We start from the raw sequence: 23,015 nt of genomic DNA, 5'->3' as shown, positions 1-23,015 counted from the left end.
CAGGGGGAGTTTCAGGACTAATGTTTAAATCTTTCTGCTCAAAATTGAAGTAAGTGAAAATCTTTCAGAGAAATGAGTGATTGACTTCCTGTCTCTCACTCAGTCGACGATGGGCGGAACAGAAACCCTCCCTAAACACAAAGCTCCACCCCACCCCCCGTCTGGCTCCCTGGTGGCGGTAGCACTTCCTGAAACACCTGGACAGGTGGACAACTACGGTGTTGATCTACCTGTCGGGCTGTGGCGTGGGCAGGATGAAAATAGACCTCACCGGCAGCTTCTACGTTAAAATTCAGCATTAAAATTCATCATCTGTGTGAGTACAGGTTTCATTTCAGAGAAAAGTTAAACTCACCGTGACAGCAGCCGAAGTTTGGCTCCGCTGTCGGTTCCTGTGTGACGAGCGAAGCTTAAGTCGCTGCAGTCACCATAAATCCGTCCTGCTGTTTCTCTCGAATCAGACTTTATGACCGCATTCGGCTTTTATCGCTCGCCCTTTCCTCCGGGGAATCACCGGAGAAATCTTTACGCCAAACTCCGTTTAAATTTCTGCCGGTTTAAAGAGTATTTTCTCCTATCTGCTTTAAAGCGGACACACCTGAAAGAAAACAAACGAGGACCATTTAAATGTCAATTTGATTCAAAACGGCCCCGTTCAGTTCCCGAAAAAGGGCCTAACAGGTCCATTAATATAAATGTGCTGGTTTGTTTAAGGAGGATTTCTCACCTGCTGCAGGGTCCAGTTTCTCTACCTGTCGCTGCAGAGAGAGCTCATCGCACACTCAGGAACTAAATCACAGTTTAAGCTTCAGAGAAACGTGACCAAAGGAAGCCGGAAGCTTCTTTTTAGATTATCTTTGCTTAAAATCGATTAATCAGCTAATTGTTTGAGCACTTTGACAGCAAATCCTGGTTTGATTTATTTCCCTGACAGAGAGAAAGGCGCGGACGCTGCCTGCAGCTGAGCGCATTAATCAGTTCATAGATGCGTCCAGTTTGCACATGCTGGGCTGATGAGACCTCAGTGATCAGAGGGTTTGAGTACTTTCAGTCTTTTACCTTTGAAGGAGCTCAGCAGTGCTTGTAACGCCACCCTGTGACCATTAGATGAACTGCAATTTTTGTAGAACGCAAATGTTGATCACGTGCTCGTGCCTGGCATTCACTGACGGATTAAAACCTTAACACAAGCCTTAAACAGCAGTGAGAGTGTGTCTGTGCTTGTTCATGCGGGTCATGGTCGTCTCAAGACCCTGAAAGGCTTCGTCAGCTCTAAAGCCAGCGTCAGTGTCATGGATCAGCTGCTGAAGGAACATGCAGCATTGCCACAGATATGATTTTGATTGCAATGGTGAAATAAAGACACAGTCAGCTGTAACGTAACATGAAGCTGATGCTCAGAAATGTTGTTGCTCATGTTTCTGCAGATGGTTGAACCTCCTCAGAAGGTTGCATTCTGATAAAAAGACATCTTGTTTCAGGATGGGTGACTCTATGAAGACTCAGCTGGTGAGTGCCATCTGTCTGCAGGAGGTAGAACTGCATGAGAGACCTGCAGAGGACAAACAGGGTGGCGAGAACAACAACAACGGTGAGTGATGACCAATAATCAATCATCTGGACATGACATAATACCCAAATGCACAAAAGTGGGGCTTTGTGGTTTCCGAAGTGTTGGTCTGGGCTCCTCAAAAGGTTCAGTTGATGTTCATTATGTTTCAAAGTTTCACGGTTTGAGTTGGGGAAGTCTTGAAAGTTTTGGAAGGCTTTGAAGAGGTCCCCTTGTTCTTGGAGAAGTTGGAGGGGTCTTTAAGATGACTGAGGTCTTACGAAACATTCCCCACGTCCCTTTGTGCAACACTACAGGTCCCTAAAATGGTTTTGATGCCAGTTGTTGTGAATGGACCCACAATGTGAGTGATGTGTCTCACACTGTCTGTAGAAATTGTGGATTTGTGCTTAAAAACATCAAGAGAAGCACACACGGTGGCTGCAGTAACACTCAGTTTCACTACAGAGTTCTTTGCACAGATCAACTTTGTACAGTATTTTTTTTATATAGCACAGATTCACAATGCTTTATACCAGGGAGTCTCAAGTCCAGGCCTCGAGGGCCGGTGTCCTGCAGCTTTTAGATGTGTCCCTGATCCAACACACCTGAATCAAATGGCTGAATTACCTCCTCAGTATGCAGTCAAGTTCTCCAGAGTCCTGCTAATGACTTCTATATTGGACTCAGGTGTGTTGAAGCAGAGACACATCTAAAACCTGCAGGACACCGGACCTCGAGGCCTGAATTTGAGGATCCCTGATTTATATTGTAAAGTAAAGACCCAAAATATCAGATATAAAAGCCCCACAGCAAAGGTGTCACTGGGAAGGAAGAACTCCCTTTTTACAGGAAGAAACCTCAAACAGAACCAGGATTAGAGAATGACACAAGAACACAAACTATGGTAGAGAGAAGACACAAGCAAATGACCTGCAGCAGTGGTGTATAAACACGTCGAGAAGAAACAGTGCATCATGGGAACCCCCCAGCAGCCTAGGCCTATTACAGCATAACTAAGGGAGGGTTCAGGGTCACCTGATCCAGCCCTAACTATAAGCTTGATCATAAAGGAAAGTTTTAAGCCTAATCTTAAAAATAGAGAGGGTGTCTGTCTCCTGAATCCAAGCTGGAAGCTGGTTCCACAGAAGAGGGGCCTGAAAGCTGAAGGCTCTGCCTCCCATTCTACTCTTAAGTATCCTAGGAACCACAAGTAAGCCAGCAGTCTGAGAGAGAAGTGCTCTGTTCAAGTCAGATTGATATTATCTGATGCACTGATCAATGTATTGATTGTTTCCTACAGCAGATAAAACATTTACTGTGGAAGAGGCTGTGGAGGAAATCGGCTTTGGACGCTTTCACGTTATGCTGTTTGTCATCATGGGCAGCTCCAACGTGAGTCACGCACCTGCTCAATACCTGCTCAACAAGTTCTCCAAGTATTTAAAGTAATCAGACAAACTGTGTGTGTATTTGCATCTGTGTGTGTGTGTGGGTGCAGATTGTGGAGGCGATGGAAATCATGCTGTTAGCCGTGGTTTCTCCAGAGATTCGATGTGAGTGGCGTCTGGATGACTGGCAGGTTGCGCTCGTTTCCACTGTGAGTCTCAGTAAACTGATTGATCTGCTGATCATTTAATAACTAATCAGTTCACTGTGTGGTCTGAAAATCTTCATCATGCCCATAAGAATTGACCTTCTGAAATCTGAACGGCAACCACAACGAAGGATTTTTTTTTTACCGCCGCCAAGGAGGTCGTGTTTTTGTCAGCGTGACGTTCTGCTGTAAACACCACAGCTGGAAACGTTCTGAATGAATTCTGATAAAACTTTGTAGGGGTGCATGTCACATTTGACCTCTGACCTCTCCTTCAAGGTCAACACAATGATCTGAAGGTCAGTGTGATAATAATGCTCTATCCACAGTATTCCTGACTTCGCACCATTACCCATAATTCATAGTGGAAACCGGTAGTTTACTTCCGTTTGCGCTGTTGTTCACGGTTGCGGGCTTACACAGTTGCCGTTCATTGAAACATTTTGACACTGCAGTTTCTTTTACCTGCCTAAATGGTACCACATCGGAGGTGGAGACATTACAAGGATGTTTTAAAAAGCAGCGAGGTAACAGAGCCTCACCCGTCACTTGCGTAAATGACATGAAATTATGGCCCAAAGTCAGCTACATCCACATTATCAGTTACCTTGTTTTTTCCGAAGGTGTTGATGGCGGGGAATCACGTAATTGTAAGAGCACCAGATTACCTTCAAAGCAATAAAATCAATAAAGTAATGCTGAAAAAACAAGCAGCTGTAGAGCCGAGCCAGAGCATCGGCCAAGCTAAGCGCTTAGCATGGGTCATGCTAAGGGAAAGTGGAGTGGTGGAGACAGTCAGCTGTTCCTGTATCGCTGATTAGGGAAATCATGTAGTGATGCTGCAGCTATTCTGTGGAAGGTAAATCACTGATCTGGATATCAGAGTGTTCAGATCACTGAAACAGAAACACTGGACTGGCTGAAGGCTGTGATCAGGGAGACACGCAGCTGTCATCCTGCTAACTGCTACGTGTTTACATGAAGGCAGGCATTGTTTAAGCTTTGTGTAGGCTGTATGCTGTAGTGTCACACTATAAATAAAATAATGTAAAAAAATAAGAGGCTGCACATTAAAAGAAAACTTAAAACATAAGGAAAAAATACAGTAATAGGATGTGCAACTGGGTAGTATAATTTGGGGGAAAAAGAACAAATTTACAGAATAAAATAAATTGAAAAAATGTACAGACTGATGTAGTGACAACCGACAACAGCACAAGTTGAACCTGAGCTCATGTTCCAACTAATAAAGCCGCCTGTTACAGCACAAAGTAACCAAATTTTGTCATTAACTCTGGCTCTGACTTTGGGTAACCGGAAGTATAAACCCGAACAGCGGAAGTAGCCGTCTGTCATGGAGCCTACGTGTGCTCTTCCAGAAACCCGTGGATAGAGCCGATTAAAACTTTCTTACTGTCTTTGTTTGCATTGACAGCATAGAGGCATATAGTGAAGGATACATGGGGATTCTCAATATCACATTATAGTTTGCATCCAAAGATCATCTCACCTTTGACCTCTGACCTCAAGTATATATTTCACAGCTGCCTTTCACTCAATCTGAGCCCAAACTGTGTTTTATCTTCAAAGAAAGTGTTAGGAGAAAGAGAGACAGCTGCCTGGTTAGTCAGAAATATACTGCAGTATAATATTATATAATAAGCTCAGTTATTCGTGTGCAGTTATTCACAGATCAGTACCATGTGTCTGTATGATCACAGTAAACGTCTGTCATGCTGCCCTGATCTTATTTTTATTGCACTACAAACTTCTTAAAGTACATTTAAAAAGAACAAAGCAAAAATGAAATCATACAAAATCCAATATTATTCCCTTACGAGGAAATCCTGCCCAGAGAGGGCACTGCCCTGCTGGAGGCTTTGGCTCTCTGAGATCTTCTTGTTTGAATTTTTTTTTTTCATTTACTTTGTGCTTTTATTGACCTTCTTCTAATGCCCTGCTCTTTAACTCCTCAGCATCTTCTTTAGTGTGATCCGACTTTGTTTCTTCAGCAGCTTCTGAGCTGAGGAATCACCGGACCAGTCGTGGTTTCATTGTATCATAGACTGTGGGAAATCTATGAACTCAGTAACTTGTGATGATTGTATGAAAGTGTTTCTCTCTGCGTCCCTCAGATGGTTTTTCTTGGCTTCATGCTTTGTGGAGTTCTGGGAGGATACATCGCCGACCGATACGGACGCTGGAAGGTCAGAAACAAAACGCACGTCAAATTTCAGCTGGAGCCTGTGCACTGATTGCCTGGCTGATGGTGTGTGTGTGTGTGTCTGTGTGGGTGTGTGTGAACCAGGTGGTGTTCGGAGGCTTTGTGTGGAGTGCCTACTTTTCTCTGCTCACGTCGTTTGCACCATCGTACGGTTGGTTCATCTTCCTGCGCGGCATGGTGGGCTGCGGCGTGGCAGGAGTGTCACAGGGGTCAGCTCACATACAGAAACATTACGCTGAACATCCTGCTCTCTGATTGGCTGGATGGTGTTACGTTTTAGTCAGTGACACCTGTGGCTGCTCTAAATTTCAGATTTGTACTGAAGACAGAGTTCATCCCAGCGAAGTACCGAGCCATCTTGCTGCCACTGGCCACTGTGAGTTCGTCACTTCATTATGTTCTGCACATTTCATTGATTTTCAGAAAGTATTTAAAAAATAAAGAAGAAAAAGTCTGAATTAGGTTGTTCCATCTCCATTAGAGATCTCAGAGAGCCAAAACATCAGAGAAGTATTAACTCTTCCCCCCCTTGGATGCCTGCTAAGGGTAACCTTGTGTTTCTTTCATGAACTGAGCAGCTTCTGTCCGATTTCACGTCTGCTTCCAGAACTAAATGGCCGCATGTGCATCAGAGTTTAGTGAGGGCGATCTGTTACTAGGGCAACCCTAGGAAAACCCCAGAACTCGTTCTAATGGTTGTCACAGCATGTCTTTCTTGATATATATTGAGGTGTCAGAACTCATTAAGGGTACAGGTGAGGTCATCAAATGTCATCTTTATAGGCATTCCAGCCCCTGGTTGCCTAGGTGACCCTCTAATATATTTATCTACCCTGCAAAATGCTAATCAGTGGTATTTTTCATTCTCATTCGTAGCGGCTTCAGTTGCTCACCTGTTATTTTGCCCGTGGTTCCTTGAAGTTTCAACTTTGTAAGATCTCTGGTCTTCACATCATTGAAAATCACTTCCTCTGTGGATGCCCCATTAGAGCTAAACTGCAGCCTCGAGCTGCATCTCAGAGGGTCTCTCAACATCTTCTGAAACAGTATTTCAACTCTCAGAGGTCCCTTAGCTACCCTAATATATACTCATCTCTAAGCCCATGTGTTGGTGACTGAATGAATGAGTGAATGAAGGTTTTATTGCCATATGGGTGAACAGGTTCACACATTGGAAATTGCAGTTAACAGAGCACCCATCCAAGAATACAACAAACACAAACACGGGGGGACAGGTGTCCGAGGTCATGCAGCCGTCTTCCCGGCGCTACCTTTAGCAGAAGAACAGAAAGAGATACACTGGGATAGGTAGGTTCAAAAAAATCATCTCGTACTGTATTCATTATAAACACTGTACGAGGTTCCAAAAAAACACCTCAGCAAAAGCATATTTGCACATTTAAAGCCAGGATAGCAATATGGTGGGTAAGGTCAGGTCAGGAGGGGATGCAGACGGAGATGAGAGGGTGGGGGCATTGTGGAGCCCAGATGCCAGCTCCTAGCCAAAACAGTTCGCTGATAGTGGTGGAAGTTCATCAGCAGCCGTGGTACACCAGATCCAGCTTCACAGATCACAGAGAGGGCTGAGGGGAAAAGCGACCATCACACATTGTCCTGGAGAGATATGATTACCAGCCCAAGGCCGGTTAGGGAGCCGAATTCCTGATAATGCAGATGTTGTTTTGGAACAGGCTGCTTGTTTTTTTTCCAACAGCCTTCAGTCTCACTGGGGAACCCATTCAGTAATCCAATATTCCAAATTCATTAGTTACCATCCTCACTGTGCAGAACCGAACCTTATCTCCAGATCGAACCCCTCTCGCCTGCGAGCACGCTCTCAGCTGGACTACCCATCCGCTTTACGGCTCAGGTCCAACAGGCTTTGAGTCTGAGTTTGCACAGCCCATCCACCTGGGTCGGCAGCCTCTGCAGATGTCGAACTGCTGCCCAGATTTTCTTAATTTCCCGGTAAATCAGGTATCCTCCGAGCCCAAACAAAAGAGATACCCCTACCACATAGCCAAATATGTAGACGTCTTCCACGTCCTCGACCTCCAGGGCTGAGAAGCACACAGGTCTCCACGAGCTCCAAGAATCGATGACGTATCCAACCGGGTCTGTTCCACTCAGACACGCAGGCTCCCCTTTCCCAGGTCTCATAGTGGGAAAAAATTTGATCAATGGTGTTTAGGGCCCAGCTTGCCAGATCCATGTTGCTCTCAATCTTATTCTTATTTGGACAGTGTGTGAGAGACACTCTCACAGCAAGCAGCAAGCATGAAAAATAGGGAGGGCAGGGAGAGAGAGATAGAATGCGACCGTCTCCGTCAAGAGCAGGAAGAGAAGGAAAATAAAAGAGAAATAAAAGGATTTTATGGAAAAACACTTTTTGATGTGTTAGAATTTGGGTAATTGAGTGACTATAATCTGTGTGCCACATGGGCACACAGCCAGTCTGTGAGAGCTAGAATTCTGGCTGGTTGTAGAGGATCAAATCCCCACCATCCATTCTCTTCCGCTTATCCGGGGCCAGGTCACGGGGGCAGGAGCCTAAGCAGAGAAGCCCAGGTTTCCCTCTCCCCAGCCACCTCCTCCAGCTCATCCAGAGAGACCCCAAGGCGTTCCCAGGCCAGCCGAGAGATATAATCTCCCCAGCGTGTCCTGGGTCTACCAAGGGGCCTCCTCCTGGTGGGACATGCCCGGAGGCCAGGAGGCATCCTAATCAGATGCCCGAGCCACCTCAACTGGCTCCTTTCGATGTGGAGGAGCAGTGGCTCTACTCTGAGCCCCTCCCGGATGGCCGCACTCCTCACCTTATCTCTAAGGGAGAGGCCAGCCACCCTTTGAAGGAAACTCATTTCTGCCGCTTGTATTCCCGATCTTATTCTTTCGGTCACTACCCAAAACTCATGACCATAGGTGAGGGTAGGAACGTAGATTGACCGGTAAATCGAGAGCTTCGCTTTTACAGTAAGCTCCCTCTTCACCACGACAGACCGGTGCAGCGTCCGCATCACTGCAGAAGCAGCCCCGATCCGTCTGTCGATCTCCCGTTCCCTTCTCCCATCACTCATGAACAAGACCCCGAGATACTTGAACTCCTCCACTTGGGGCAAGAACTCGTTCCTGAGCTGGAGAGGGCACTCCACCCTTTTCCGGCTGAGGACCATGGCCTCAGACTTAGAGGTGCTGATTCTCATGCCGGCCGCTTCACACTCGGCTGCAAACCGTTCCACTGCGAGCTGGAGGCCACCCCCTGATGAAGCCAACAGGACCACATCATCTGCAAAGAGCAGAGATGAGACTCTGAGGCCACCAAGGAGGAAGCCTTCCACCACCTGGCTACACCTAAAAATTCTGTCAATAAACATTATGAACAGAATCAGTGACAAAGGGCAGCCCTGACGGAGTCCAACACCCACAGGAAATGAATCAGACTTATTACCAGCTATACGGACCAAGCTCTCACTGCGGTTGTACAGAGACTGAATGGCCCGCAACAACGGGCCAGACACTCCATACTAGGGTTTAATCCCAGGACCTGGGATTCCCGGGAAATGCGATCAGAACCATTTCCCGTTTCCCGGGAAATGTTAAGATGGGAAACTGGGAAAAAAGTCGCATTATATAGCCTATAAAATATGCCTGCCCTGAACAATAAAGAAATATCTGTTTAACTTCGCGTGTTTCTTTTCTTTGTTTGCAGCCGCTTACTAACATCATGAATTAGGATACGGGCCTAATGTGTGAAGAAAGTATCATGAAATAGATTACTTTAACATATTTCGCTTTTAAAATGGAGTTGAGTAAAATGTATATTTTTTAGGCTATAAGGATTGGCCAGTTTTTCAAAAGACGATTCACAACGAACCTACTTTAACCCTCAGACACGGTGTTATAAATTTGCTGTTGCCAGAATTCAAGATTCAAGATTCAAGAAGTTTATTGTCATGTACACCGCAAAACACTGTGGTTATGCTGAGCAATGAAATTCTTACTTGCGACTGCTTTACAAACAATTGAAATAAGCAACTAAGTTAAAATAAAATTTAAGAACTAGTATATTAGGAAAGTAAAAGTAGAAAATAAAAATAAATAAATAATAAAGCAAGTGCAATATATACAGATATATACAGATGAAAGAAAGGCAGGTAATCACAGTTTGGTAATCAGTCAGTGGTTCAGTAGCCTGATGGCCTGTGGATAGAAACTGTTTTTTAGTCTGGTTGTTCTTGCTTTTACACTCCTGTAACGTCTGCCAGACGGCAGGAGTGTGAACAGTGTGTGCTGTGGGTGGGTACGGTCCTTGATGATGTTGTGTGCCCTCTTTATTACCCGGGTATTATAAGTGTCCTGTAGTGATGGGAAGGCAGCTCCACAGATGAATTGTGCTGTTTTGATGACACGCTGGAGAGCCTTCCTGTCCTGACTGGTGCAGTTTCCACACCACACCGTGATGGAGTTTGTCAGGATGCTCTCCACAGTGCATCTGTAAAAGTTGCTGAGGAGCTTGGGGGATAATCCGAATTTCCTCAGTTTCCTTTAGAAGAAGAGTCTCTGCTGAGCTTTCTTGACAGTCTGTGCTGTGTTGTAGGTCCAGGTGAGGTCTTCACTGATGTGGGTGCCAAGGAATTTGAAGGTCTTCACTCTCTCCACCTGAGTCCCGTTGATGAATAATGGAGCATGCTGGTCTCTTCTCTTCCTCGGGTCAATAATCATCTCCTTAGTCTTCTCTGTATTTAAGGAGAGATTATTTTCCTGGCACCAGGACACCAGCTGGGCCACCTCTTCCCTGTAAGCTGCTTCCTCTTCCCCAGTAATCAGCCCAATGACGGTGGTGTCGTCAGCAAACTTGACGATGGAGGTGTTGCTTTGGGAGGGGATGCAGTCGTAGGTGAAGAGGGTGTACAGGAGAGGACTGAGCACACAGCCTTGTGGGGTCCCAGTGCTCACTGTCTTTGTTTCTGATGTCCTGGTACCAACTCTGACTGCCTGAGGTCTGTCTGTAAGGAAGTCCAAGACCCAGCGGCAGAGGGAGGGTGGTATTCCGAGGGTGAACAGCTTTTCAACCAGCCTGCTTGGGATGACGGTGTTGAAAGCTGAACTGTAGTCTATAAACAGCATTCGAACATAAGTGTCCTTATTTTCAAGGTGTGAGAGGGCTGTATGGATGGCTGCATTAACAGCATCATCAGTTGAACGGTTCTGATGGTATGCAAATTGCAGGGGATCTAATGTGTCCGGAATGGATCCTTTAATATGGGACATGACCATCCTCTCAAAGCACTTCATTACAAGTGAAGTGAGTGCAATGGGACGATAGTCATTCAAAGAGGTTGTGTTGGTTTTCTTGGGGAGGGGCACTATAGTGGTGGACTTGAAGCATGTGGCCACAGATGATTGGGAGAGGGACAAATTAAAAATATCTGTAAAAACCTCGGCCAGCTCTGAAGAGCAGACCCTCAGAGCACGGCCAGGGATGTTGTCGGGGCCAGGTGCTTTTCGGGGGTTGGTCCTCCTCAGGGCCTTGCACACCTCAGTCGATGTTACAGTGGGTGAAGAGCTCTGTGTTGCCTCCGGTAGTAGAATCTCTCTACGTTGGATGGAGTTGAGGGTGTCAAAGCGAGCATAGAACTGGTTCAAGTCATCTGGTAGGGCGTTGTTGCAGGCTGTGATCCTGCTGTTCCTCTGCTGAAAGTCAGTGATGTGTTGCAAGCCCTGCCACATGCGTCGGGAATCAGAGTGTTTGTAATATCCCTCCAGCTTCAGTCTGTACTGCCTCTTGGCTTCCCTGATGGATCTACGTAGGTCATATCTGGTCTTTCAGTAGCCCTCCGTGTCACCAGAGGCAAATGCAGTTGAGCGTGCATGCAGCATGGAGCGTACCTCACAGTTCATCCATGGTTTCTGGTTGGGATATATCTTGCAGCATTTGGTGGGGACAATATCATCAACGCATGTGCTGATATAACTGGTAACCACTGATGCATATTCCTCTAAATCCACAGAACTGTCCTCTCTCAGAGCAGCATTCTTAAACACATCCCAGTTTGTGGCATTAAAGCAGTTCTGAAGCAGCAGATCAGTCTCTTCACTCCAAACTTTAATGCTTTTAATTGCTGGGGGGCTTGTTTGAGGAGCTGCCTGTACTTTGGATAGAGGAACACAGAAATATGGTCGGACTGTCCAAAATGTGGGCGGGGCACAGCCTTGTATGCATCCTTCACATTGCTGTACACGTGATCCAGAATGTTGTTATTCCTTGTGGGAAAGCTCACATGTTGATGGAACTTAGGGAGAACAGTCCTGAGGCTGCAATTGTTAAAATCCCCGGCAACAACAAACACAGCATCTGGGTGGGCGGTCTCATGTTTGCTGATGATGTCGTGCAGTACTCCTAGCGCTGTGGTCCGATCGGCTCGCGGCGGGATATAAACAGCCAGCATTAACACAGCACTGAACTCCCTCGGTAAATAAAAGGGTCTGCACTTCACCATCAACACTTCGATGTCAGTGCAACAGTGTTTCTCCACCACCTGAACGTCCACACACCATCGCTTGTTGACATAAACACATACACCGCCACCTTTGTTTTTACCCAAGGCAGATGTGCGGTCTCCGCGGTGCACTGAGTGGGTCTGTAGTTGAATGGCCGAGTCCGGCGTAGTTGCAGTGATCCAGGTTTCCGTGAAGATCAGAGCACAGCACTCCCTGATCTCCCGCTGAGCTATTGTCCTAGCTCTCAGCTCGTCCATCTTGTTTTCGAGAGAGCGGACATTAGCTACCAAAAGGCTAGGCAATGGTGGTCGTGTGGCTCTAGCCTTTAGTTTAGCATGTAGCCCTCCTCTCTTGCCACGCTTCCATCTTGGATGCGCTCGTTGTCGGCTGCTCTGCCTGCCTGAGCGTGATCGTGGTGTTACGGCCTGCTGGCTGGAGCTGGCATGATCCAAACACAGAAGAAGGCTATGGTCCAAAAGGTCTAAGCTAAGCCCATGGGAAACTTTTCCAATGTCCAATAGTGTTTCTCTGCTGTACGTGATCCTTGAGTACAAGCACTGAATATTAGCCACACAAACTAGCACTAGAATAAACAACAAATACAATTGGTGTAGGGAGCGCGTCGCAAACACGTCTGCCACGGAGGGCGCCATGTCTTGGCCGTGGCAATGACCAAGTCGTAGTGCATTACTCAAGGCCCTGTGTTATGTCATATTATAGTGTAGTACGGTAGCTAACTTTTCAATGACTATTACAGCGTTCCACTGGTGGAACGTGTGCACGACAGCGCAAGTGGCTGAGCCTTTATCAATGCTGTGTGGAGATGAACCATATTGTTTTGTACCAGCAATTGTAAAATAGCTTGGTATAATTCCATGTACAATGCAGGAATATTCAAATTATATTTGTTAAGGGAGTGTTGAGGAACGATACAACACCGCATAGCTCGAGCACTCGAATGCCGAGATGTAGGTTTTATTGCATTAATCAAGCAAACGTTGCCCCCTACTGGGCATAACAGGACATAGCTGGAAAGCTACCTCTACAATATCAAAATAGGTTAAGCCTGACACAGGCTACAGAAGGCCTACTTAAAATTTAAAAAAAAAAAAAAATGTTTTCCCGGGATTTCTGGGAAATGGCCCATCTTTTCCCAGGATTTGATTCATGTCATTTTCGGGAAAAATATTAAACCCTACCCCATACTCCTGCGGGACCTCCCAAAGGATACCCCGAGGGACACGGTCAAATGCCTTCTCCAAGTCCACAAAGCACATGTAGACTGGTTGGGCAAACTCCCACGCCCACTCAAATATCCTTGAAAGGATAAAGAGCTGGTCCAGCGTTCCACGACCAGGACGAAAACTGCATTGTTCCTCCTGAATCCGAGGTTCGACTAACGGATGGACACTCCTTTCCAGCACCCTGGCAAGGAGGTGCTGGAAAGGACCAGCACCTCCTTGCCAGCACCTCCCCCGATGTGATCCCGAAGGTTGGAGCACACCCTCCGGTCTCCCTTCTTAAAGATGGGGACCACCACCCCGGTCTGCCAATCCAATGGCACTGCCCCAGATCTCCACGCGATGTTGCAGAGGCGTGTCAACCAAGACAGCCCTACAACATCCAGAGCCTTCAGGAACTCAGGGAGAATCTCATCCACCCCAGGGGCCCTTCCACCAAGGAGTTGTTTAACCACCTCAGTGACCTCACCCCCAGTGATGGTCAAGTCATCCCCCTCGTCCCCAGACTCTGCTTCCACTACAGAAGGCATGTCAGTGGGATTCAGGAGGTCCTTGAAGTATTCCTTCCACCGTCCGACTATAGCCTCAGTTGAAGTCAGCAGCACCCCACTCACATTATAAACCATGTGAGTGGAGCACTGCTTTCCCCTCCTGAGCCGCCTGACTGGTTTGCCAGAATCGCTTCGATGCCGTCCAAAAGTCTTTTTCCATAGCCTCACCGAACTCCTCCCACACCCGAGTTTTTGCTTTGGCCACTGCCCGAGCTGCATTCCGCTTGGCCTGCCAATACCTGTCAGCTGCCTCCAGAGTCCCGCAGGCTAACCAAGCCCGATAGGACTCTTTCTTCAGCTTGATGGTTCCCTTCACCTCCGGTGACCACCATCTGGTTCGGGGGTTACCACCATGACAGGCACCAACCACCTTGCAGCCACAGCTCTGAGCAGCAGCCTCAACAATGGAGGTGCGGAACATGGTCCATTTGGACTCAATGTCCTCAGCCTCCCTCGGAATGCTGTTGAAGTTCTGCCAGAGGTGGAAGTTGAAGATCTCCCGGACTGGGGCTTCTGCCAGGCATTCCCAGCACACCCTCACAATACGTTTAGGTGTGCCAGGTCTGTCCAGCATCTTCCCCCGCCACCTGATCCAACTAACCACCAGGTGGTGATCAGTTGACAGCTCAGCTCCTCTCTTCACCCAAGTGTCCAGAACATACGGCCGCAGATCTGATGATACCATTACAAAGTCGATCATCGACCTGCGACCTAGGATGTCCTGGTGCCATGTGCACCTATGGACATTCTTATGTTCGAACATGGTGTTCGTTATGGACAAACTGTGGTTGCACAAAAGTCCAATAACAAAACATCTTTCAGGTTCAGATCGGGCAGGCCGTTCCTCCCAATCACGCCCCTCCAGGTCTCACTGTCATTGCTCATGTGAGCGTTGAAGTCTCCCAGCAAGACTATGGAGTCACCAGATGGAGCACTCTCCAGCACCCCGCCCAGCGACTTCAAAAAGGGTGGGTACTCTGAACTGTCATTCGGCGCGTAAGCGCAAAAAACAGCCAGGACCCGTTCCCCAGCCCTTAGGCGCAGGGAAACTACCCTCTCGTCCACCGGTGAAAACTCAGACATGCAGGCAGCAAGCCGAGGGGATACAAAAATACCGACCCCAGCTCGCTGCCTCTCACCGAGGGCAACTCCAGACTGCAACAGAGTCCAGCCCCTCTCCAGGAGAGCCCAGGCCATGCGTTGAGGTGAGCCCAACTATATCTAGCTGGTATCTCTCAACCTCACGCACTAGTTCAGGCTCCTTCCCCACCAGAGAGGTGACATTCAATGTCCCAATAGCCAGTCTTGATAGCCGGGGATCGGTCTGCCAGGGCCTCCACCCTCGGCCACCACCCGACACACACTGCACTAGGGTTTAATCCTGGGATCCGGGATTCCCGGGAAATGCGATCAGAACCATTTCCCGTTTCCCGGGAAACGTTAGACGGGAAACCGGGAAAAAAGTCGCGCGCGTCGATTTGACTTTCAGAAAGAAAAGAAAGCTTCAGAAAGTTAAATTTAAGGAAATATTGAGAGAAGGGTTCGTTTAATGCGAAAAGCATTACTCTTCATTTCAGGCACGTTCAGCCTCCGTTTAAGGCTTCAGCCTCTTCATCTCAAGCGTTTTAATAGAGGTATTACACAGTTGTGCTTTTTTCCTCTTTAATTTGTTGAAATCGTAGGCAATGTGTTTACCCTAAGGTATTTTGTATTATATAATTTTATATTATTATATATTGTTATATTGCATTATATAGCCTATAAAATATGCCTGCCCTGAACAATAAAGAAATATCTGTTTAACTTCGAGTGTTTCTTTTCCTCGTTTGCAGCCGCTTACTAACAATCATGAATTAGGATACGGGCCTAATGTGTGAAGAAATTATCATGAAATAGATTGCTTTAACATATTTCGCTTTTAAAATGGAGTTGAGTAAAATGTATATTTTTTAGGCTATAAGGATTGGCCAGTTTTTCAAAAGACGATTCACAGCGAACCTACTTTAACCCTCAGACACGGTGTTATAAATTTGCTGTTGCCAGAATGGCAATGACCAAGTTGTAGTGCATTACTCAAGGCCCTGTGTTATGCCATATTATAGTGTAGTACGGTAGTTAACTTTTCAGTGACTATTACAGCATTCCACTGGTGGAGATATAGTGCAACAGATGTCGCCACGACAGCGTGGCTGAGCCTTTATCAATGCTGTGGAGATGAACCGTATTGTTTTGCACCAGCAGTTGTAAAATAGCTTGGTATAATTCCATGTACAATGGAGGAATATTCGAATTATATTTGTTAAGGGAGTGTTGAGGAACGATACAACACCGCATAGCTCGAGCACTCCAATGTCGAGATGTAGGTTTTATTGCGTTAATCAAGCTGACGTTGCCCCCTACTGGGCATAACAGGACATAGCTGGAAAGCTACCTCTACAATATCACAATAGGTTAAGGCCGACACAGGCTACAGAAGGCCTAATTAAAAATAAAAAAATAAATAAACTTTTTCCCGGGATTCCCGGGAAATGGCTCGTCATTTCCCGGGATTTAATTCATGTCATTTTCGGGAAAAATATTAAACCCTACACTGCACCCAACCCCTTTGACGCCTCCTGTGGGTGGTGGGCCTACAGGAGGGCGGGCCCATGTAACCTCTTCGGGCTGCGCCTGGCTGGGAACCATGGGCTAATGCCCGGCCACCAGACACTCTCCCTCGAGCTCCCTCCCCAGGCCTGGCTCCAGGGTGGGGCCCCGGTAACCCTATCCCAGGCAGGGTAAACTGTTTCCTTGTTGTTACAGACATAGGGGTCTTCTGAACCGCTCTTTGTCTGGACCCTCACCAGGACCAGTTTGCCATGGGAGACCCTACCAGGGGGACAAGCCCCTGGGCAACATAGCTCCTGGGATCACTGGGACACACAAACCCCTCCACCACGATAAGGTGGTGATTCATGGCTTGAACCTCACAAAGTTAAATCCAGTATTTTTATTTGAACTTTATAATAATGGCATTAACAGTTTCATTTATAAAGCACATAAACTCAATGTGCTTAACATGAGATAAAAACATCAAACTAAAGCAGGTCTGTTATTCTTTAAAGCAAGAAAAAGAGCCACACAAAATAAACTTTTTAAAGAAACACAATACGAATTAGCATACACACAAACACACACACAGTTATTAATCAGACAGTCTTGTTGAGATAATATTTTGTTTTTAAAGAGACGTGAGAATGAGAAACTTTCAGATGTCCAGCAAATATAACTCTGCTACAGCCCTCCTTTTAATACTTAAAAGCCCTCACAGCTCCATGGGTAATAGCTTCAGCTGGAGGAAACACATCAACCATTAACAATAGAAACATATCTGCCTAAAGGTGATAGTGACTTTGGTGATAGTAAATTTGATAGTGACACTTTAAACATTTTTGGGTGGAAAAATAGTGTTTAAATGCCCACATGATGCACTCAGCCGTAATAAAAAGAAGAATGGTTGGAAGATGATTTTATTCTGTAAAGTAAGTAATAAATGTATTAGTATGTTGCAGATGTTAGTGGGCTCACATGGAGACAAACTGTAGGAAGAGGCATCCATACACCAAGAAATTACTCATTTGTAAGAATAAATCCTCAGGAATTAGTGAGTAATGTTGGTGTGATTTAAGATTTAATGGCAGGACAGTTGGACTGTGGTGCAGGTGGAGAACACCTGAAGTTTGGTCAGATATGCATGTGTGATTGCATCAGAATCTGGAGAACACAACTGCATTGTCTGCATAGCAGTGCACATTGATGTGGAAGAATAATAATTTATGGAAGATAAGTAGTAAAGGAGCGAGAATAGAGCCCTGTGGCACTCCATTTGAAACCCTCTGTCCTCTTTACTCTGATGGTCTGTTCTGTGTGCAGGGGTCATTTGTATTGAACATTAAAATGAGAGTATTGTTGAGGAGTTTTTTTCTCCACTGAAGGTCTTGCGGGCATCCTCAAACTCACCCAATTTACCGGTACAATGTGTGATGTCATCAGTTCAGATCTTCCAGCATGCACTCTGTTTGTGTGTCAGATATTCTGGATGATGGGCTCCATGCTGATAATCATTCTGGGTATGCTGGTGGTTCCAACACTGGGCTGGAGGTGGATGATCCGGATCTCTGTCACGCCCAGTATCATCCTCATCTTCCTCTTTAAGGTGAGATGTCCTCAACCATCCATCTTCACCTGTGCACCAGTGAATGAGGGCAATGAGGGCACTTGTGAACTCTAAACATTTAACTCCCCTTTCACTGTGGAAAATTAAACAAAGAATGAACGACACCTGCAGAGGATTTAGAATAGAATCTCTTTGTTGTCATTATACAAAATGTACAATGAGACTGGAGGGCCACTCCTGTTCAGTGCCATGCTGTAGAAAGTCAAATTTTCTAAAATATAAAATAGAACTTCTAAAAATATACAGAAAATAAAACAATGTATAAAAATATATACAGAAAATAAAATGTATAAAAAATACACAGAAAATCAAACAGAATTTAGGAAAAATATATACATTGTAGAAAAATAAAATAAGTAAATACATATAATAATGAAGATGTGAGTATTGCACTTGGTGAATTAATAGTGGATATTGCACAATATAGGGGTGATAGATATTGTTGAATAATATAATATTGCACAGAGATGTGGGTGTTGCACAGTTAGTGGGTGAGTGTGTGAGTTCAGGGTGGTGATTGCTCTGGAGAAGAAACTGTTCCTGAGTCTGTTTGTTCTGGCTTTGATGCAGGTCAGAGTTCAAAGCCAGGGTGTGAGCAAGCACTGTTTTCAAAGATGTTAAAGTAGTACTGTAATAATTTACAGCTACCGAAAGAAGTGTTAGAAATGGCTTAAAGGTTCTGAATTAGGCTGTTTTAGGTTGTTAGACTCTGAAAATGCTGAAAGGAACTGATGTGAACGAAATTAAGAGAAACAGAAATTCCACTTCAAATATAAGCAGGGAAAGGTTGAAGTGTCACATTAGGATTGTAAATATCACTAAGGTTACATGCTGGTTTCTGATTGGTGGATTAATTCAGGCTGAGCCTCTTGAAGACCAGCTGACTCCTATTTCTGTCTGTATTGATTTAAAATCAGTTTATTCCCGAGTCGGCTCGTTACAACGTGTCAGCAGGAAAGACTGAGGCTGCCATGAAAACGCTGCACTGGATCGCCAAAATGAACCGAGCATCTCTTCCTCCAGGACGACTCGTGGAGCCCATTACGGTACGTTTATTCAAGTCCAGTGAAGACTGTGTTAAGTATATTGATCTTTCTGACCTTCCAGTGGCTGAATCTCAGGTCCTCAAACTTTCATAGAAAAAAAGGTTCTTTAATGTTTTCGTCTCTAAGTTTGTAATAACTGGGTTTTTATTAACATACCACTGGAAGAACATCACAGAGGGCAGTATGTGTAATTGACAGTATGGCCTGATGGGGGCAGTGTTTGCATTTAGGCACTAGTCTTGTCACTCCACTGTCACTCAGTGGAGCTACAGCATGTTACAGGTTTAGTCTGAAGCAGCATTTTCTTTGGTGTTGGAGGCTGTTGATGATCATGGCTCTGAGGGTAAAGATGTTTCTGAGCTTACTGAGCAGCAGGAGTTACTGTTTGCTCATGTTTCTCCTGTTTCTCCTGTGTGTGACAAAGACACAATAGGAGTGAATAGTTTATACAAATAAAATAAAAAGAGGACCCAGAATTGATCCCTGAGGAATGCCAAAGTTCATTTAACTCATTTATCTAAGGTTATCTAAGGATGTCTGGTGTGACAGTTCATGTGTGTTTCAGAACGAAAGAGGCAGCTGGAGAATTCTGCTCGGTCCATCATTCAGGAGGACATCTTTACTGCTCTGGTACTCATGGTAATGGTATTTCATTTTAAGAATTAATCATCATAATCATACACAGACTTCAAAGTGCATCAAAGGAGAAAATTATCAGAAAAAAATAAAAGATCAAGGGAAAAGCAGACTGGAGCTTTGAACAGGTTATCTGACAGCAGGAATAGTTATGATTATTTAATATTTACAGGTGTGGACAATGGTGAAAAATTCAAACTCAAAGTGGTATCCTTTAAGGAAAGCAAATCACCAAATTTATTAGAGCTTTATAGTCAAATGTAGTAGTTTGTTAAGGTACTGATACAAAATAATATAATTTTAGACCAGCATTGATCCCAGAGGTCCTCCAGCAACATGTTCAAATGCTCCCAGCAGTTTATTTAAAAGCTGAAGGTCTGTGGTTTGGATAAGTCACTGAATGCCGTCGTTTTGGTCATTGTTTTTCCCAGTTTGTTTCATCGTGACTCTCCTGGACCTGTTCAGGACCAACTTTCAGTTTTTCACTCTCAGGTTTGTGGCATCGTTTACATACTACGGCTCAGTGCTGAGCAGTTCGGAGCTGTTGGAGAAGAACCTGCTGTGCGTGACGAACGCCGACAAAGAACATCAGGTCAAACATCGTCATGCGGATGGACTGTGTTACTGCATCCCCTTTGGCTACAGCGACTACCAGACTCTGCTCATCAGCTGCCTGGGAGAGGTCGCATGTGAGTCAACAGCAGCTAAAAGCAGGCTCTGAGAATTTTCAGCTCGTCAGTTTTCAGAAGAATTCCTAAAAGTTCCTAAAATTTACTATGAAGGTTTGCTACTGTGCTGATCCTGGATCAGGTCTACTCTGACCCCCTCTCCTCTGTCTTCTCAGTGGTCCCAGCCAACATCGCTCTGCTCAATGTGTTTGGACGGAAGATGAGTCTGACCGTGCTGCAGCTGTTAGCAGCTTTTTTCTTTATGATGCTCAACATCTGCTCCACCATGTAAGAACCACACAGACTGCTCTGATGGACCAGCCTGACCAGAAGCTCCAGGTTTCTGAGGGTCTCTTTTTGCTTTGATCTGTGCAGGTTTGGCTTCACGGTGCTGCTGTTTCTGCTCCGGTCGCTGGTCTCCATGAACTTTAATGTGGTTTACATTTACACAGCGGAGGTATGTACACACTCTGCTGGCTTCACTGGGGGATTTATGGACTGGGTCTGAGCTGACAGGTGCTTTCATCTCTCAGGTGTACCCTACAGTGGCACGCTCTTTGGGGATGGGCTTCTGCACGTCATTCAGTCGGATTGGAGGAATGATTGCGCCGTTCATCGCTCAGGTGTGTTCACCGTCTTACTCAATGATCACAGTTTTCAAGTGTTTGCTGAAGTGCATCATTGCTCTGTGTGTACTTCAGGTGCTGATGTCTCAGTCGGTGATTCTGGCTCTCAGTCCGTTCGCTGTGGCCTGTGTGGTCTGTGCTTTAGGAAACTTCCTGCTGCCAATAGAAACTAAAGGGCGAGCTTTGCTGGTAAGAAAAGTGATTTTTGAAGAATAACTTTATTATTTTGTCATTTAAAAAAAATGTGGTCTAATTTGTTTTTGTTTTTCAGCAAAACTCCTGATGCTGTCTCTGAAAAAACTGCTGCCATTTGTCATTTTATTCTGGTTACATGATATTAAATGTGTTACTGAGCTCAGGTGTTGCTGTTCCTTCATTAACAGCTCAAAGTGAGTTATTTGTTGGTTAGGATGTCAGTGATCATGGTGAGACTGAAGGAAACCTAAAACTTCCTGTTTGTAGGAATGTATCATCTCCCACCTCCTCCTGATGGTATCACATTGTTGTTATTATTATTATTATTATTATTATCATTATTGCGGGCTTTTGTATGCAAGGAATTATGAATATATTTTATACAGATATCCAGGAGTATGTTAGTAGTACAGTAGAATCTAAGAGGAACTCTGAGCATTAATAAATTCAAACTAGGGACCAAAGTGTTTGTGGTGAGATTTTTTTTTCTTGTTGTGACAGACGTGATGTTTTGTATAAAAAGTACAAGTATAAAAAGGTAACTTTGTGCTTTACACGCATAATAAACGGCTGTCATCACAAAAGTACATGCAGTACATACAGCATAATAAGTTCTTTAAAGCACTTTAAACTGAATGACTTTCCTCTGGGGCCACCTTCAGGACAAAAAACAGTCTCACCTCAGGTTGTGACGAAGCTGGACAGCCTCTCAGGTACAGCTTTTTATCTCCGGAAGGTGGAGGTTAAAATGGGTCTGCATTAAAAGTTCCTGTTCCTGTTCTGTCTTTACTAAAGTAAAGACAGAACAGGAAGTATGGGCTCTTCATCATGTGACTATCAGCTGGAAACATTCTCCAGAGCCTAATCTGTGATTTCCACATCCACGACAGACTTCAGGTGGACCTGAAGAGAGCAGGAAGTCCCAGACTGAGTGATCGGATGGGACAGCTGATAGGTTTCCCGCACTCACTGGATATCATCCCATGAATCTCTACTTTAGCATGACCTCCTCTGTCCCCTCCTGTCTGTGTAGAGCTACCTCTGTTCTTTACGGGCACCTGTGTGGTTGTTTATTAATAGCAATGTTTTCACCTGTGATGTCAGTGAGTGCCATCATGTTAAAGCGCTTGCTGTGTCTCTACCACTCTTCATCCCCAATGAAGAGGAAGCTGATCTGAGGCTGCTGCTCGGCTCCCGTTAAGCTCGTTAACTCTCAGATTACCATCAGGATCAGGTCTCTGACTCCCTGATACTCAGGAGGTGGGGCTAGACCACACCCCCTGACCTCAGCTCCACACTGTGTGTGTGAGTGTTAGTCCAGCTTTGTGGAGACCAGCATGAATTACAGACACTGTGAGGACATTTGATCACACTGAGGGGGGTGAGTGTGTCTGTGTGTGTGTGATTAAAGTGGATTAGTGTGTGCTGGTGAGCAGTAGCAGTTGAAGATGAGCAGCAGGCGGCTGGGAGCTCTGAGCTGTGAGTACATTTCACTGATTTCTGTGTTTGTTTGCAGGCAGGAAGTCTTTTGTCACATGTGATGAGTTTTTCTGAGTGTAGGAAGGAAGGAAGATTTAACCACTCTAACCAGGTTTGAAAGACCTGAAATCAAGAACATGATAATTTGATAATACTGCAGTGAGATGATGAAGGAAGCTGTGCAAGTTGTTCTGAGATCAGTTTGAAATATTTACAGTGTGAGACACTGAGTACTAATGAACTTGATTCAAACTGCAGCTGATAAGTCAGCTTAAATTCAGAGGACTAAAATCAGATCTTTAAATAAATCTTTATTCAAACATCAAAGACAAAGCAGGATCTTCTTGTATTATTGTTGGGTCTTCACCTTACAATCTAGAGCACCTTGAGTTTGTTATGATTTGGTGCTATATAAATAAAATTGAAGTGAATTGAATCTAACTTTCTGTGATCAACCTGAAACACATTATCAGCATAATCAATGGACTA

General features: G+C 45.2%; 2 protein-coding genes across 4 annotated transcripts in view; both read left to right on the top strand.

Moving 5' to 3' along the window:
• Positions 1-158: 158 nt before the first annotated feature.
• On the top strand, positions 159-21,480 carry svopl (SVOP-like). Of its 3 annotated transcripts, none has more exons than XM_030720344.1 (16): positions 159-316; positions 1,482-1,591; positions 2,856-2,944; positions 3,051-3,149; positions 5,282-5,353; positions 5,455-5,579; positions 5,683-5,746; positions 17,730-17,855; positions 18,794-18,922; positions 19,488-19,561; positions 20,051-20,247; positions 20,403-20,514; positions 20,602-20,683; positions 20,760-20,849; positions 20,928-21,041; positions 21,124-21,480. In XM_030720344.1, exons 2-16 carry the CDS (start codon positions 1,483-1,485, stop codon positions 21,133-21,135), a joined length of 1,494 nt encoding a protein of 497 aa, XP_030576204.1. In that variant the 5' UTR covers positions 159-316; position 1,482; the 3' UTR covers positions 21,136-21,480. The 3 variants fall into 3 exon arrangements, with proteins under 3 accessions (XP_030576204.1, XP_030576203.1, XP_030576202.1); XM_030720343.1 differs by having other exon boundaries at positions 2,853-2,944; XM_030720342.1 differs by having other exon boundaries at positions 2,853-2,944; positions 20,024-20,247.
• Positions 21,481-22,480: 1,000 nt separating this feature from the next.
• Positions 22,481-23,015, top strand: part of mical3b (microtubule associated monooxygenase, calponin and LIM domain containing 3b) — a 31,634-nt gene continuing 31,099 nt past the window's right edge. The window contains exon 1 of the mRNA XM_030719800.1: positions 22,481-22,526. The gene's annotated coding sequence lies outside the window, so the exon portion shown is untranslated. The remainder of the gene's footprint in view (positions 22,527-23,015) is intronic.

This window comes from Archocentrus centrarchus, chromosome 23 (assembly GCF_007364275.1).
Source record: "Archocentrus centrarchus isolate MPI-CPG fArcCen1 chromosome 23, fArcCen1, whole genome shotgun sequence".
NCBI lineage: Eukaryota > Metazoa > Chordata > Actinopteri > Cichliformes > Cichlidae > Archocentrus > Archocentrus centrarchus.
The sequence above is the reverse complement of the archived record's forward strand: the minus strand, read 5'-3'. Positions and strand labels throughout refer to the sequence as shown.